Below are 18,625 nucleotides of genomic sequence, written 5' to 3' on the forward strand. Positions count from 1 at the left end.
ATTAAAGCTTTAGTAATTTCAGGCCATTTTGGATTACATGTAAATGTTATGAATAAATCAGGATTTCCATAATATCTACAAATTGCCATTGCATCATGATAGTTTTGTATCATGTATCTAGGACTTCCAGTATGATTGGAAGGAAGAATAATTCTTTTACCTATTACTTGTGCATTTGTATCTCCTTTTGTAATGGCATCTTGAATTCCTTGATAAAATTCAGATCTTAAGTTTTTTTGATTTTTTTTAATGTAATCAAATATATCCTCCTCTACACAGGCATATGCATCAACTACATATTGTTGTAATAATCTTCCACTTCTAAATAGGATGTCACTTTGATTTTGATGTTCTAGTAATTGATAACAATAAAATTCTCTCATAGAAATCCTTTTTCTTTTGTATGTGTTATTTGTGTTATCTACATTATATTTTAAATCTATTCTATAACCATCTTCTCCATAAGGAAATAATAATGGATATTGAAGAGATATATAAGATGGATGTAATTTTGTGATTCTTTGTAAAGAGTTTGTTTTATCTTCAATTATAATGTCTCTTCCTTGTTCGTATTCACCAATATCTCCAACTATTAAGCAACCTATATCGTTTGAAGTTGGTAATTCATATTGATTATTATCTGTATTTCTTCGATTTATAAGTCTTAGTTTCATAAATGGTAATTTATTTTCTTCATATCTATCTCTTATCATTCAAAATTTTTTTACTAAATTATTTGTATTATATAACATTGTAATTAAATGTTCAATTATTATTTTTATTAAACCTGTTGATTCATTTTCAAATGAGAATGAAGCCATTCGATTTTCAATTTCATTTTCCGTATCATATATATATAATTGTGCAAATCTAGGAGGATTATTATCAGTTGGAAGGAGAGATCCTATCAAATGGTGTATTTGTCCACTTATTTTAAAAATATAAGGGCCAATGGAGTTTTTTGGGAAATTTTCTATATTACTTCCAAATGATGTAAATGCAAACATGGAATTATAAATTCTAATATTTTTTCGAAAGTGTGTACTCAATGATCCTCCATAATAATCTAATAGATTATATAGTGTAGATGGAATATGTTTAATAAAATGTATTCTAATTTTTTCTTGTCTACAACAAAGATTGAACTTAGGTGGGTTACTTCCTTTGATTCGTTCATTAAGCCAAAAAAGAGAACCACAATAATGGCAGATATAAGAACGGTTTCCAAAGTCGATGTACATATTAGTATCACCTAAGGAAAAAAATTTAAATCAGTTTGTGAAACTATTAAATAATTTTTTTCCCCTTGAAAAAATTCATTATTTAGTATAAGTAAGAAAATTACGATTTTGTGTGTTGTTTTCGAATGCTGATGCACGAACTTGTTTAGAAGATCTGCTTTCAGTTTTAGAGATTTGTTGCATAGGTTGGCTTTCATTTTCAAACATATGTAGTATATGTCTGTTTTCAGTTTGGGTCATATGTTGTATCACATCAACTCTGGATCGAGGGATCAGTGTGAATGAATCTCTTTGAGTAATCAGTATTTACAACTATTGAATCCTTGTCCATATGTGAGATGATACGACGTACACGGTAGTTAGATTTTATGGACATTTTTTTAATTTTTTTCTTCGGCTCCATCTGTGTATTACAATACATTATGATTCAATAAACTATTTTGTAAAATTTATATTTATGTTAGAAAAGATTATGGCATATAAGCTTACATGATTACTATATTAAACAAAGCAGTATAAACAAATTTATCTAACAAATAAAGTAAATTAAATGTACATAACATGATAAGTAAACATTTATGACACTTTTTTAGTCAATGAATGAATATTATAAAATTATTACGATATAAAACAATATAATATATATAAACGGAATATATAATCTCAGGAATAAAAGTATTATATGTATAAATAATTTGTAATAATAATATCATAAGTAACATATGAGAATAAATGAATAGTTTATAATCATACATAACATCTTATAATATTATACTATAAAGTAAAAGTAATATATTTTATTTTAGGCAAAATAAATAAATATATTTAGTATTATCAATAGCAGCCGTATCTAATCACATAAATAAATATTGAAATAATAAAGATATAAAATTTTAATAATACCTGGAACGCTGTGTAAATAGCAAATTTGAGCTAACCAAATCAGACTATATATAAAAATGATGCTTTGCTATGAGATAGAGCAGATAACGATTGGTTTTTAACTGTTGCAGTATAATATGGAGGTAGGAAATGACCAAATCTGCTTGAAAAGAACATATTAGGATAATAATTTATTACCACATAATGGTTATACTATGTTAAAAATAAAATATAAAAAGGAAAAACAAATGTATTTTAGAATTGATCTAATTACAATAATATGCAACATACAGAACAATAAATTAGGGAAAAACAAAGAAAAAAGGAACTGAAACATATTTAGGGGAGAAAAAATTTAGATAAAATATAAAATAAAGGGAAATGAGGTTTCTAGAGGGGGAAAAAAAACCAAAATTGTAGGATGTTAAATGATATTATTATGTCAAAAACTATTGCTCTGTACAAATTCGGCTGTACTTAGTACAAGCGGCTTACAAATGCACTTTTTTGTTGCTGTTTCGGGCCCAAATGTTTGGACTGTTATATTTGTATTTTTTTGGCTCATTTTTGTAGTTGTTATTTTGTTTGTTTTAATAGATGATAAACATTAAAGTAAACAAATAAATGTAATATAGTTATAAACAGTAATATACACTATTTTACATGTATTAAAAAGAAGGGAAGCTATTATTGCTCCCTGAAAATAATTATAACAGAATAAGACAAAAAATTTATATACAAATTTATATCTCAATTACATCATAAATTTGGACATGTGAGTTATTTCATGGCCCTGCAAGAAAATTTTCGGATTCCCTCTTGTAATGTTTCCTCAAACAAACTTGTAGCTTATTTCTCGGTACATGGTAAGAAGAAAAGGAAAAAAACAGTGTGAGAATTAAATTTTTGAATATAAAAAACAAAATTTTTGATAAAGAAAGATAATATTTTGAAACAAAGCTCAGACCACTGTATAAATAAAAAATGTTAGGCAACGGTGGAAAAAAAGCAGTAAATGAGCAAAGGAGCAGAAAGTAAGAATAGTTAGGTACATGCAATAAATATTAGTGGCTGGAATATAAATAGCAGGGAATGATCAAAAGTGAGCTAGAAGAGGAAAAATGTCCACTACAGGTAAGGGAAACAGAAAAGTACAAAATGAGGTTATATATATAACATATAGTGATATACACAATTGCCACCCATGTTATCAAGAAATTTATGCCATAACTAAGGAGACTGTATATACAAATGGTTCAGGTTATATTCAAGCGTTGGAAAAAATATATACCATGAGTAATTTAAACAAAATATGGCAATATACATGGCTACCGGTAATATTATCAGGGAATTTATGCCATAAGTAAGACAGAATAGTATAGCTTAGATTAGCAATAAGTAATTGAAACAAAATCTGTTTGCTGTCAATACTATACACCATAAGTAGTTTAAACAAAATCCGGCAACATACATGGTTACCAACCACGTTATTAAAGACTTTATGAAAATAAAATATATTGGCATAACTCTGAAATAATAAGGGCAACATGAATGATAGGCATATCTGTAATAACTATTACCCAGCACATGTTAACAACAAATGATGTATAACATCATCATAACCGGGAAAAATAAAATGTTTGAATATAAGAAACCAAGTTTTTGATAAATAAAGGCATTCGGTTGTAACAAAGTTTATAACACTGCGGTAATATCAAATGTCAGTTAATAAATTAAGAGTAACAGTAAATTATGCAAAATACAGTGAAAAAGAAAAGAGTAAACAACAAAGGAAACAAATGGATATGCACAAAGTAGTAGCGTAGACAAAAATCAACTCTTATAAATACAAATATATATAATAAAACTAAAACAAATGACAAATTAAAATATATTGGCGTAAATCCCGAATAATAAGGGCAACATCAATGACAACCATATTTGTAGTAACAATTACCCAGCACATATTAACAACAAATGAAATATAACATCATCATAACCAGGAGAGAATAAAGTATTTTAATATTAAAAACCAGATTTTTGATAAAGATAAGCGTTATATCTTAATAAGATTTAGAAAAGTTTGTAAACATAAAATATCATATAATGAACTCAGAACAGAAACAGGTAACCGAGAGTAGATTAGAGAAGGAAAAAAGTAAAGTGCAATATAAAACATTTTATATAATGAACAAACATAACATTACAAAATAATATTCTAGAATAAAGCAACCGAATTAAACTGAAGAAGTTATTACCTGATTCAGCAGACCACGGGCAAAACGATAGGTGAAAGAAAGCAACGAAAATTACTGAGCAGCAGGAAATGAAAATTACTGAGCAGTAGGAATAGAACAAAGATATATAAAGAAGGCGATAAGAGTAGTAAGAAACATGTAGTATTATTATGGTCTTTAAAGAGTGGAAAAGTGGAGATAACAGAATATGGTAGACAATATAAGCTGAGAAACGTAGACAAAGAAATAGTAAAAGAGTAACATCCAGTATATATAGAGAAAGTTACTTATGTTTTGCTTAACCTCGGATACAAATCCCTACAAACAGAAACCAATAAAAGTGATGATTAGTTAGCAACAGCTGTCACAATGCATGAAGAGCACCGCAAGGTATAACCAATAAATAATAAATAGTTATTATTCGGTTAGATATTATACAAAACGGAAAAAGTAAAAATACACGTGTCAAAGTAAAAGATTAATATAAATATTATCACATTTAGATCACGATAAATATTAGACATTTGTTCAAATTAATACATATAAATCAAAATATAGTATATAAAAACAGGGACAAAAAGAATAAATAAAATGAATCAAAAATTATGAAAAAAAAAAATTCTTCACCAATATAATAGTCAAATAACAAATTAGGAAGAAAAAAAAACAGAACAACATAAAAAACGAACACAGATCTAAAATAAATAATCCAACATCCTAAAAAAAAATTAATAAAAACATAGATATGATAGACATGAACGAAACCATGGAAGGAAGACAAAAATGTTCAACAAAATGAACTACGGAGCTAACTAATAACGTAATGAAACAAAAAGGTACCATGCATATACAACAAAAGGATAAAAAAAATATAAAAGATCGATAAATATATATATACACAAAAAAAGGATGAAATATGAATAAACCTGGCGAGGAGGAAAAAAAAGGATCTAGAAGGTTGCAGAAAGAAGGAAGATGAGAAACGAAGAAATCTGGCCAAAAACCTAGAAAAATATACAGGTCTAAAACATTGCAGGGGAAAAAAAGTAGACAAATATAGATCCAGAAACTAAAAAAGATAAACATAAATCTAGAAAATAATAAAAACAAACGAACCAAAAAAAAAGCCTATTCCTCTTCAATCTAGGTACGGGAAAATAAAAACAGATCTAGATCTAGAAAAGAAAGAAAAATTCTAAAAATTTAGGAAAATAAGAAACACGACAAACAAAGAAATCTGGCCAAATATTTAGAAAAATAGGCAAATCTAAAAGGTTGCAAAAGGGAAAAAAACAAAAGGAAAAAAATAGATAAAAAAAAAACCCCATTCTCTTTAAAAAAAAAAAGGGCGTTGAAGATTACAGGAGCAAATCAACGGGAAACATAAATGCCAACATAAAGAAATAATGGAAAAATGACCGAAATCAACAAACGAAGAAAGAAAAAAGGTAGATCTAAAAGGTTGCGGAAGGGAAAAAAACAAAAGGGAAAAAATAGATCCAAAAAAAAACCCCCAATCTCAGTAAAAAAAAAAAAAGGAGCTGAAGATTACAGAAGCAAATCAACCGGAAACATAAATGACAACAGAAAGACATAACGAAAAAATGAGCGAAATCAACAAACGAAAAATGGGGAAAAAAAACCCTGGCTCAGTTTTAAAGAAGAAGAATCCAGAAAGCTACGGAAGAAAGCAGATGAAGGAGAGAGAGAGATGGAAACAAAAAAGAATGAAAGAAAGCGAATAAAAGGAAAACAAATGAAATAAGCAAAAGAATCAGTAAATGACCAAAATGGTCATAGCAAATAAACGGACATGAAACTGAAACAGAGGGTAATATCGTAATTTTACAAATGGGACATAACGGTAATTAAAATTTCAACAGAACAAAAAAGCAGGGTTAAAACGGGAAAGACAATGTTCATTGCACTATAGCATGAACAGTGAATCCCGCCCTCTCTTTTAGTATATGTATAATGTATAATCAAATTATTCTTGCAAAATAGTGTGTGAGAGTGACCACATGAGAAAAACCCTCTCTCTGTCTAGCGCCGTCATCCCTTCTCCTTAGGTGGGCCGGAGTCCAATGTTGTCTCTGGGTGCTGTGGTCGCCTTCTCTGAGAGCATCCGTACTCCAGCGGGTAACTTCGGTTATTGGTCCACTTGGCATTTCAAGTCTTCTTGTGGGGTGGGGCGTTTTAGCCACGCTTCTATTGGTTGGCGGTCTATTAGTGGCTGCCTCCATCCTTCCTCGTGTTGGCTTCCCTCTTCAATCTTGACGGCCGTATTGTCATTAAAACCGTTGCTTGTATGCTTGGTCTTTTTCGTTACTCACTTGCTCTAAGGTTTTATGTTTGTCTAATAATGTTGTGGTGGATTTTGTTGTTTGGGTGTTTTCGCCATGTATTTTCATTCTATTTTTAGTTTTGTTATATAATAATGAAAGTAGTTTCTCCATCATTCAATTTAGATTATTTATCTCGTCCGTTACTTTATAGTGTTATTGGTGGACTTATTGTTATAGGTCTTATGATCTCGATTAATCAAACTTTTTCATTAATTGTAATAATTTTGTTGAAAGAGTTATTTATGTGCTCGATAATTAAGATGTCTATTTGGTTTTTTGACTTCAAAACCCGTAATGTGTTTCAATCCCTTAAGTATTTTATTCGAATTTACTAACATCACTGGTTAATATTTGAGGTTAAGTTTTCATGTGTCTTAGTGCCATTTGTGTTGATATTAGTACATGTATTTCATTTGCAATGCACTTAACCCTTGTGATATTAGTTCATGTATTTATCTGATTTGCAATGCAATTAACCCTTTTCAAAAAGGGGGAAAATAAACACAACCAAACAATGGAGTTGGCTTCGATTGAGAATGGCCACATTTGTATTGCCATTTGGATTTCTGGAGAAACAGTTAATCGACATAGTCACATATGTTTCTTTGACATTCTTTTTCTATCTTTACGTCTTAAACTCTTTTACATGTGTTCGATAATGTTTAGAAATTAACGACCTATTAGTGTATAGGTTGTTTGGCCACGTGGCTAGTGGAAGTAACTTTGTCACAACTCACACGTGTTGCTTCGCAAAAGTTCCATGAAATCAAGCATTAATGTTACCTCCAATCCGCGGGCTTATTTTTTAAGTTTCTTTTCCCATGTCCGAGAGAATCCATAATTTTTCTTTCTTTTTATGCAAGTCTACGCTTTAGCAATAAACTCCTTTCCTACAAAAAAAGCAATTCTTTTATTTCAAATTCTTGTTCACCGAAGAACATTGAGATTCGGACACCTAGTTGTTCTTTCTCTAAAAAAACTAGATCCACTAATTCTGATTCTCATTATTTTAATATGTGTGGATCCAGTTTGGTAGCAAAGTTGCATCGCTAGTTTATGATGAAAAACAAAAGAATTGAAGAAAATTAATAAGAAAATCCCTAATTTCGGATGCTCCTTCCTACTTACATGTAGGTCATGATATAGTTCTATTCACACATCCCATTTTACTCTTTACATGTGCCTGTAGGTCATGATATAGTTCTATTCACACATCCCATTTTACTCTTTACATCTCCTATTTAATTACACACCTAACACAATATCTAAATGATTAAATTTTCTTTATGCACACCCCTATTATTTCAAAATTACCGTTAACTAATTTTTATAAAATCATTAAGGATTGTTTTATTTACACTCCTGTTCTATCTACGTCCACCAATTTCTTTATTCTTCACACTCCTTTCTAGCTACACACCCCACAAAAATTAATTACTACTTTAATATTATCTTTTATTTATATATATTTTTTGAAACTTTAAGCGTAGCGGTTTTGTTTTTAATTAAGTTCAATAGGAAACAAAAAAACCTAATAAAAATAAAAAAATAAGAAAGGTAAATAAAAAATAATTAAAAACTTAAACTGAGTTGCATTATATTCATTGAATATTGATTGTGCTCGATAATAAATAAAAGTGCAGTAAGATATCACCTCATGAGCATAATCGGCATTAAAAGAAAGAAAAAAAAAAAAAAGAAAAACCCCGTAATCTGACATTATAAAAAATGAAAAAAGATTAAACGATTTGTTTAAAAGATAGACTAGTAAATAAATATGATCACAAAATGAAAAACAAAAAGTAAAAAAAAAAAACCTCTTACAACTAATAATAAAGAAAATTAAACATACATCCATGTAATTTTTTGGAATAGTTGTTGAAAAGTGAAAATTAGGGTTTAGTTATGGATTTTTGAAATAGAAATCGTTTATAATTTGGCAATATGATGTGTGGGGTGTGTGGAGAAAAAAAAAAGACTTTCTATTAATTTCCCTTTTATTATTTTATAATAAAATTTAATTATATAATTAAGTCTGTTGTCTTTTTTGTCATTTTATTTATAGGTCTTTTTATAATAAAAAATTTTTAATTGAGGAGGATATAAAGAGTAAAAAAAAAAAAAAAAAGCGAGTAGAACCACCCTTTTGTTAATTTGGAAGTAATTTTTCATTCCGTCTAATTAACAACACTTTACTACACTACATAAAGGGATAAGTAAAATAAAGCAGTTTCAAATTTTTCTTAGTACAGTACTATTATCGGTTAACATATATATTAAGCTACCTAAAATGTAAGAGAATTTTCTAATAAAAAGCCTATTCTTATTCTGAGAAATTTTGATACCATACTAATGTGTCTTTATTTTAAATCATCATATATGTATAAGATTCTATCCATTTCACATATTTATTTTTCGTTTTAATTTAATTTTAAGTAAATTTAACATTTAGAAAAATAAAACATTATCTTGTTGAAACAATCCCTATAAACATGCACACTATTTTTTTTTTTCTTTTGAGAGGGTATGAAAAGAACACAACTCTTAACTGTGCTATTTGAAAATTTAATAAAAATGGATTCTTACGTATTTTTTATACCTTATCGTGTTAGATGTCAATTTACCGTAATGTAAGTTAGTAGAAAAGATTGAAATTAGAATTGATATTCTGAAACTACTCTCTATAAATTGGGCCAACTGTTGGTACCAAAATATGATAAAATAAGTTATTTTTATTTGTGTTTTAATGTACAATGCTATTTAAAATGTTAAATCGATTTATTTTCTATAATCATTTAAGTGTTAAAAATTGTAAAAGTGAACTTTTAATTTTAAAATAACGTGAAAATATAAAAGTTATAATGATTAAATAAAAAAATAAATATATCAATTAATAATAATTAAATGTTAAATTTATCATATCTTATATTTAATAAAAAATTTATTATAAAATATAACATATGATAATTTTAACACAATTAATAACATTACGGTAAAGAGTGTTTTTTGAACTCAACTGCTAAATTTGTAATTAAGATGCTTTTAGAGTGGACATTTTCGGTAACCATGTTTAGTCAATGCTAACAAGGACACGTGGCAAGTGTGAATGAAAGTACACTAGAGAAGCTTGCAATCTCCGCGCCTCATAGCGTCCAGAGAACAGTCGAAAAAAGAGCAAAAGAAAAAGAATAAGAAAATTCTCAGTCAAATACTTCAATGTTATGGACCCCACACCAAGAAAAGTTCTTCACCGTCCTTTGCCACCCAAACCAACCCCTATAAAAAGGCCAGTGGCTTATTGTATGGAGATGCTAAACCAATCTCTTTGTGCTCCATCCTTTTTGGTTAGAGAATATAAGATAGTTTGAACGAATAATTGTCACAATACAAAGCCTCCAAAACTCCTAACAAGATTATTACCAATCTACTCCAAAAACTATCAACAAATTAATATGAGACTACACTCCTTCTTGGCTCTATTGTTCTTGACTATGCTAGTTTTCACAGAGCTAAATCCAGTCCAGAGCAAAACCCTCCGATCATCGACACATCGCGGGCGAAGATTGGTACGAAGAGCTTCGGTTTCGACACCGGTGAGGGTCAAGAACGGCCGGGTATTAGCAAGTGATCGAGTATATAACAAGATGGCTTCTGGACCTAGTGGCAAAGGCACTGGTCACTAGTCATCTTCTTTTAATTTTCAAGTTTTCACCTTTTTTTTTTTTAAATTTATTTATTTGACCAGATTGGTGTATACATTATAGTTTCTTATAGATATGTGTGTAAACCATGGCACCTCCTGTAAATAACTTTTAGTTTGCAATATATATATATATATATAGATCATGTTCTTGTCACTCTTCTTGATTTCTCATATGGTGTTTATTCATATTAGCATTTCAAGTTTTCATCACAAAAGGGAAAAAGACAAGATATAACTTGCTTGTTTTATACTAGCCTAATAATACAATAATGCTAGAAAAAAGCTGACTAAGAAACAATTAGAAGGCTTCTCTGAATCTAAGTTAAGTTTTGGCATTAAAAGTAGAAGAGAATCTGATTTATAACTGATAAATAAGGTCATAATTGTATAATTTTGTGTGTGTGTGTGTTTCGTTTCTTTTTTTTTTTCTCTGTTTTTTTTAAAGGTTCACATCATATCCTGACATGTGATCGTACTTAAAGGAAACAAAATCATCGGAGCTTCTTAAACTAACATGGTATTACATTTACTTATTTGTTTTGTTTTGTTTTTTTTTTTTAATTATAACCAAAATGGTATGGTATGTTGGTATTGATTATTGAATATGTACTTATATTACTACTGGTTAACACAAATTTACATATGAGTTTAACTTATTAAAATATTATCTTATGCACTTTTAAATATACATATATACATGTATATATATTTAACTAGCTAAAAAGTTAATAGTAAATAATTGGCATTTTTCATGGCAACTACTGAGGTACCAGAAGAATAGCGTTTTTTCTATTTAAAAAAAAAAAAAAAACAGAATAATAGCGTTTTGTGTTCCCTTAAAAAAGGAAAAAGAATTCTCACCTTAAAGTTTAAAACTCACCCAACAAAATTAGAGGTTAGCTGTGATTTTGGTTGGTTCCCTTATAGTTGGAGTCAAAGGTAACAACATATATATTCTTTTTTTGCATCTCATGGGCACAAATTGATTGTCCACGCCTTTTAACTTTTCAGCACTCGAAGGGCAAAAGAAAATATTGATGGCCTTGCATTTTGCAGCTAAAAGGCATTTTTTCTAGTGCAAAAATTGCTGTCTATGGCCGTTTAACGACCCAACTTTAAATGGCTGAACCAAAATTTAGAAGATTAATTGGTACTTATTCCCCAAACTTTTGCTCACTAAGATATTTTTGCCTAATTATTTTACTAGGCACTAACCACTTTATACCTTTTGTTGTTTATTTGCGTTTACCACCAATCCAACATCGGAGATCACTCTATGTCAAATTAACTTTATGTAATACACACATGAGATGAAGGGTTCGAATCTCATGGTATGCAAAGTGTTCTTTTTGTCTCTTGAGACTAGCTCAAATAGTTAGGTACAATTACTGTGCGTGTGTCGAATTCTCATAATTTTATATTATCTTAGCGCACCTATCAATATATATACATATATGTATACATTTTTATTAGTGATTATTATCAAATATAAAAATTTAATGATGTGACATGATAAGAATCTAATATCACACATACTCGCAGTTAATAGGTACTTGTCATCGAGAAAGAAAGAGATCAACAAGACAACAACTTCCCCTAGAGGCATTTTGGTAATTATATGGAGATTACCATCTAAAGTTGACGGTTTGCATGGATCGGTTTTTTAAGAAATATGAAAGAATGCCCTTTTACTTATGGGAGAAAGATTTATACCTTCATTATCTCTGATTATATATTAACTTAAGAAGGGTAAAATTATAAGAGAAGTACACAAAATTAAGTCTTGATTTGGGTTGTGTATGTGAGAAGAAAATATTATGGCACAAAAGTTAAATTTAAATTTATATGAGAGAAAACACTGTAATAATATGACTTGAGTCATAACTTAAGTTGTGCAAATGAACACACTCTATGTTTGGTAGGAGGGAGAAGTGGAGGGAGAAAGAGGTTTAATCACTTGTTTGGTTAGAGGAAGAGAAAAGGTGGAGAGATGTGGTCTCCCTCATGGCCTACCAAATTAAATCCATCTATCAATAAAAAGATCCAAGCAATCCATGTCTTTTAAACTTTAAACAACTGTTTTAGCCTCTAAACAAATTATTAACAATTAGTTTAAATAGACAATTTAGTAATTTAATAAATAATTATCATCTATTTTTTTAACTCTCTCTCAATCTTACCCAGTAACATTAAAAATTACTATAATTTTTTACATTTTTCTTACTCTATCCCTCCAACTCTTTCCATTTCTCTAACTAAACAGAGAGGGTAAGGAGGAAAGATTTCCCAATTTTTTTATTTTTTATTTTTATTTTTTTTCCTTTTCTTGTACTAGGCTTTAAGCACAAATAATAAGTCATCGTGCGGGTCAATACAAGCCTAATTCTTAGAGAAGAAAAATGTGCCTTGTTTAATTAATCTCTTTTAACTTTATGCCATTCTCTTGAAATTTGCACCTCTTAAGTTAAAATATAAGGGAAAATCATTATAGGATTTAAAAGAGGCGTAGATTATTATGTTCACTTACTATAGAGGTATTCCTCTGGATTTCCATCGTTAGAAGTTACCACTAGCTTAAAGTCCCAATAAAAATCATACCATTTGTTTCTTTTTTATATGATTTAGAAGACTTTTAGAAAGTAAATTCCAAACTAACCTCTTAAATCACTGTCCTAAAGTTCTTTCATTAGAGTAGTAATATTAGACAGGTTTAATAAAAGGAGTATTTTAGGTCAAAGCTACAAAAAGTATTTATCAATTTCTTTATAATTGCATTTGTTTCTTTGAGTTCTTCATACCATACACAACGAAATGATAGATTCTATCTTTCAATTTGCGACAGACTACCGACAATGAGAGAGAATAAAGGGTTAAACAGAAAGGGATGCCGAAAAAGAGTCAACCATTTCTATATTCATCTGATGAAATAGTAAACTAGTGGTTTACTAATTGCGTGCCAGCATTGCTTTGAAAAACGAGAGTCAAACATGCACATACCTATAGAATAGAAAGTAAGAAAGTAAGCCAATGGGTTACTAGCAACCACCGGGAAATGTTGTGCCGGTGATCGGTTGGTTCGGTTATTTAGAAAGAGAATAAGTGAAAGGTGAATATGACAGAGTTAACCAGTAGTTTGCTCACTGATAATGAAAGTAAACCATTAACTTAATTAGAATATATTAAAACAGCAATGCTCATTTCCTGTTTTTTCTTTTTTTTTTTATATTTTTTTCTAAAGAATTTTAGGCTATGACATGAAAAATACACCACCATTTTTTTACTGTTACATCTTTATCACATTTTGTCATTCTTATCGGCACACGCATGAGTACATATATATGTGTGCGGACGCGGGCGTGTATATATATATATATATGTGTATATATATATATATATTCGCATTTTCATTTAACTTTTGATTAGATATAATGTTCAAAACAAGCGCTGCCTATGCCCCAATCATAGAATGCTCTGTCTTCTTTATTTTGTTTTCTTTTGATAATTCAGGGCCGTTCACTTCGCTGATTCGAGTTTAAAATTTGAGTTTTTCTACAATAAAAAGTTCTCATAAACAATCACATCTAACTCGAATCAGCGAAGTGAACGGGCCATCAACCGAAAATGTTGCAGACCAACAACTTCCAGGAGCAAAGAAGCACAACAGAGTTTCCAAGAACATTTTACAGATCAACAATTTCCACTGGCATATAAGCTAAACAGAGTTTCTAAGGTTTACAAAGTAGTTCCAATACTAGAATAAGAATGAGTAGGACACATAACTACATAACTCACAAACTGAGTAGATAACATATTTTTATTTAGCACCATCGGTTTTCAACAGTGAAAACACTTCACTCGCACTCACCTCCGAGAAATCACAAACATTACTCAGACCATACTCATTATCGTCATCGTTATCAGCCGTCGTACTAACGGAAGGAAGGTACTCGACGTTAGGACGTAAGAACGCCGACGAAGAGTTCACCGTGCTGTCCTCGTGGGGCTGTCTCAGCACGGGCATTTTCTGAAGCTGCAAAGCGAACTCCAAGTCCCAAATCACGTCGCTCATTGCAGGCCTATCGCCGCTATCATCTTGCAAACACTTCTCCGCAGTTTCACTAAACTTCCTTAGCGAGTTGGGGTTGATTTGACCCTTTATTGAAGGGTCAATTATGTCCTCAAGCAAGCCTTTGTTCTTGCATTTCATCGCCCACTCGGCCAAGTTCATTTGCTCCCTCGGAAGCAAGGTGTCTATGGCCGGTCTCGCGCATAGGACCTCGAGAAGGACAACCCCAAATGAGTAGACATCGGATTTTTCAGTCAACTGTTGGGTTCTGAAGTACTCAGGATCAAGATATCCCAAAGTGCCTTTCACATTGGTGCTTACATGAGTTTCAAACTCATCAAGTGGGCCTGATTTTGAGAGGCCGAAATCCGATACTTTGGCCACGTGGTTTTTGTCAAGCAAGATGTTTGTGGACTTGACATCTCTGTGGATGATTCCGCCTGATAAGCCTTTGTGCAAGTAGTGAAGACCATTGGCCGCGCCAATGCAGATTTCAAGCCTTTGTTTCCATGACAAACGAGGCAAGCCTGGATTGTAAAGGTGGTCTCTTAAAGTCCCCTTTTCCACGAACTCATACACCAGGATCATCTCCGACCTCTCATCGCAGTACCCGATCAAGGACACGAGATGTCGGTGGCGGATTTTGGAGAGAATCGTGATCTCAGTTTGGAACTCAGGAAGCCCTTGGCCTGACCCTGGTGCACTTCTCTTCACAGCAACTTTTGTGCCATTCACAAGAGTCCCTTTGTAGACATTACCAAAGCCTCCCTTGCCAATTATCAGCTTGGAGTTGAAATTCTTTGTTGCTAGCTGAATTTCAGCAAAAGGAATCTTCAGCCCCAAGTGTAGGTTAGGAAGAGGTGAGCCATTGATGGTTGGGTCAGCAATCCTGCTGTGAGAACTTCCCCCTCCTACATATGGAGGCACTTGTCCCCAGCTCGAGTTTTCGACCGGTTTCATCTTCCTTCGTCTCAGTTTGAAGAACCCCACTACCAAAATACAGAGAAGAGCAAAACCCCCGATAGCTGAACCAATCACAATTGGAGCCTTTGTCTTTTTATTACCTGCAGTGATTTTTTCAGTGGGAAGCACTATGAAAAATATAAGAGAATTTTTACAAGACATGGACATAGTATTCAATTACTAACTGGGGACACAAGTAGAACTTGTCTTATAATATAGGGTCAGAACTTATTTTTTTTTTTTATATCGATATTACATTTTAAAAGTTGAACTAAATGTGGCTCCGTCAGTGATTACCTGACTCCTCGTTCTCTACGGGAGTTAAAGCAAGTCCTCTCTTTATCTCCAAAATTTCGAGCCCATTTAGGAAGGCATTATTTTCCGTGGTTTTTTTTGAAAGGCCTATGCCAATGTTCATCACATCAGAACCATGGGAACCAACTGAAAAATCGTAGTGAAAAGGAGTAGCCAGCAGGGTGCTGTTGTCCGTAGGATCGATCGCCTTGCTGAAATTGCCATTTATGTACAGATTGAATACTATAACACCGAGGGAGACACTGATGATGTCACAGAAGTGAAACCTCACAAGGTGACCAGCAGACTTATTTACATTAAAACCCCATGTTATGTTGGATCCGCCACTGGCATTGACATCCATTTCTCTAGCAGTTTGGTAGACCAAAGCTGGGGCAACATATTCACCATCTTCTGAGAGGTAATTAGGCGGATTTGAATAAAACTGACTCTCCTTTGAATTACCTTTACTAATGAGAAACTTATCATCTGTATCCCAGTTTCTCCATATTATTTCGTCATTCGACTCGATCTCTTGACCGCCAACATTGATCCTGTAAACTGTTTGGAAAACAGAAGATGACCCAGTTTTCTGACCTTGTTGTTGCCCAACTTTTATGGCTTCACCAAGGCTGAAATTCACAGGAGGGGCTGGGAAAAACTCTATGGCATTCACAAATGCCAAAGAGGATTCTAGAGGCGTGAAGTATATTCTAAACTTCTTGTTGGCGTTTATAGGGAGATAAAATTCCTTTACTAGAGGCGTGTTTGTGTTATTTTTGGCAGTGAAATTATGCAACAACAAGAACCCAGAAGCTGAAACATCAAAAACTGCCGAGGAAAGATCAACCGTGGAAGGGAAAACTAAGAAATGGAGGCGTACCAGGTAATTAGTACTATTACCAACATCATTGATGTCAAAGGCATATGAAGATTGTTGTCTGAAAACTCTTGCTGTGTTGTACAGAGTTGAGTTGTTGCTGTTCTGAGACTGGTTTGTGTTTTCGACAGAGATGCTGTTCTGCTTTGTAAAAGAGACAGAACCGGAGTTTTTGTCGCCGACGAAGCTCCGACGACTGGTGCTCACGCCTTGGTTTGAGCCACAATTGATGAAGTACTTGTCTGGGGGATTGTAAGCTGAAGAGAACAAGTGAAGGGATGAGAATTGGAGAAGAAAAAGAAGAAAGGGAAATGGAGGGATATAAAGTCTCTGGCTATGAAACTTTTCCATTAGAAATTATGTGAATTTGCTTGGTTATAGTGCTAATTTTCAGCTGGTAATTTTCCCATCTGAGAATTGTGGAGCTTGAATATGCAAATTTCAATCATACACAGACAGACTCAAGTCAATGTTGTGAACTATGGAGTTGACTTCTCAACAACTAACTAGACGAATTCCAAGTCAGAAAAATCAAAGGGCAATTAGATAAACAAAGAAATATCTTGGTTGATTGATTCGTATAGCCCTATATAATTCACAAACCGCATGTAAACACAAAGGGCAATATGGTCTTTTTGATGCTTCCATTAAAAAAAAAATCGTGTAGGTTCAGCGCCAAGGAGAACCGCTGTCCTATAGAGTAATTGGCTTGAGTGGCAAAACATGGCAAAGGTACCCACGAGAGGGACTTCTACTTCATGTTTGGTCCATGACCCTGACGTGGACAGTTTTTGCTACAAGATTAATAAAGCTCCTGTTAGTTGTCTTTAAAAAAAAAAAATTTGAGTAAATTGCACGAATAGTTTCTAAATTTTTTAAAATGTGATAATTTGGTTTTTAATTTTTTTTTTTTGACAAAACAAACTCCAAACTATTTAAAAAGGTGCAATATAGTTCTTTCTGTCAAATGTCGTCTAAAAAGTAACAACATAATAACTTAAAAGGATGACATTTTGGTCTTTTATTTCTTTATGAGGTGATTTTTGAGTCCCAATCAACTTTAATAGGTTAGGATTTAGTCACTATTTTTAGACGGTATTTAACGGAAAAGACGGCATTGCACCTTTTTAAATAGCTTGATGCTCGTTTTGTAAAAAAAAAAAAAAAATTTAAGGATCAAACTGTCACCTTTTAATAAGTTTAGAGACTATTGGTGCCAATTACCCAAAAAAGTTTGAAAAGGTTAATGAGGGTAGAGAGTGTTGGATCCATGGTTCGTACACTTGAATCTAAGATCTTGTTGGAGAAAATAGGTAGTTTTACCATCCACTAAATGAGCAATCATTAATTGTAACTTAAAGTTCTTGCTCACAATTTAGTTAAAGAATAACAAATTAGTATAACTATCTTTTCTTTGACACAACAACGAAATTTCACAGTAAGTATGGAAATGAAGTGTTAGAGAATTTATTCTTTTTGTAGCTTGTATATGTAAAATTTGTACCATTCAATACATAATTCCTCAAATTCCTCTGTCACTAAAATTCCGGCAGTACCTGTACTTGTATAAACAAGTTCTCTTTATGTTGCATTTTGAATTTTTGCTAAAGCTGAATGCATATTTCAAGTGTCATTCCACCTCTTTCATGTCCGGTGTCTTTCCTAAAACAATAATGAACAATATATATATATATATATATACATATATATATTATATGTTTTACCTTGTAAATATGCAATAGTGACAATAGGTAGAAACACTCGAGATATTTCCCAAAGAACCAGTCATCTCATGCACCTACCATAATTAATTAATTATAACAAGGATAAGCACATTGACAATAGGTAGCAACACTCGGACATTAAAGGTCACGGCTGTACTATATTCTGAAAGGTATAAGATATTAAAGTAAACTTTTTCTTTAAAAATAAAAAAAAAAATTATGCCTCGCCTGAGGATGGATCACTAGAATTCCTTGATGAATTGAAGCATTCATATGGAATAAGACGTATA

General features: G+C 31.6%; 1 protein-coding gene across 1 annotated transcript; it reads right to left on the bottom strand.

The window, feature by feature from the left end:
- Positions 1-14,097: 14,097 nt before the first annotated feature.
- On the bottom strand, positions 14,098-17,103 carry LOC21392633 (probable receptor-like protein kinase At5g24010). The gene is made up of 2 exons (XM_010097025.2): positions 15,735-17,103; positions 14,098-15,538 (listed from the first exon to the last, which is right to left on the bottom strand). The coding sequence occupies exons 1-2, from the start codon at positions 16,960-16,962 to the stop codon at positions 14,223-14,225; spliced, it is 2,544 nt and encodes an 847-aa protein (XP_010095327.1). The 5' UTR covers positions 16,963-17,103; the 3' UTR covers positions 14,098-14,222.
- Positions 17,104-18,625: the final 1,522 nt, after the last annotated feature.

This window comes from Morus notabilis, unplaced genomic scaffold (genome assembly GCF_000414095.1).
Source record: "Morus notabilis unplaced genomic scaffold, ASM41409v2 Scaffold939, whole genome shotgun sequence".
Taxonomy (NCBI): Eukaryota; Viridiplantae; Streptophyta; class Magnoliopsida; order Rosales; family Moraceae; genus Morus; species Morus notabilis.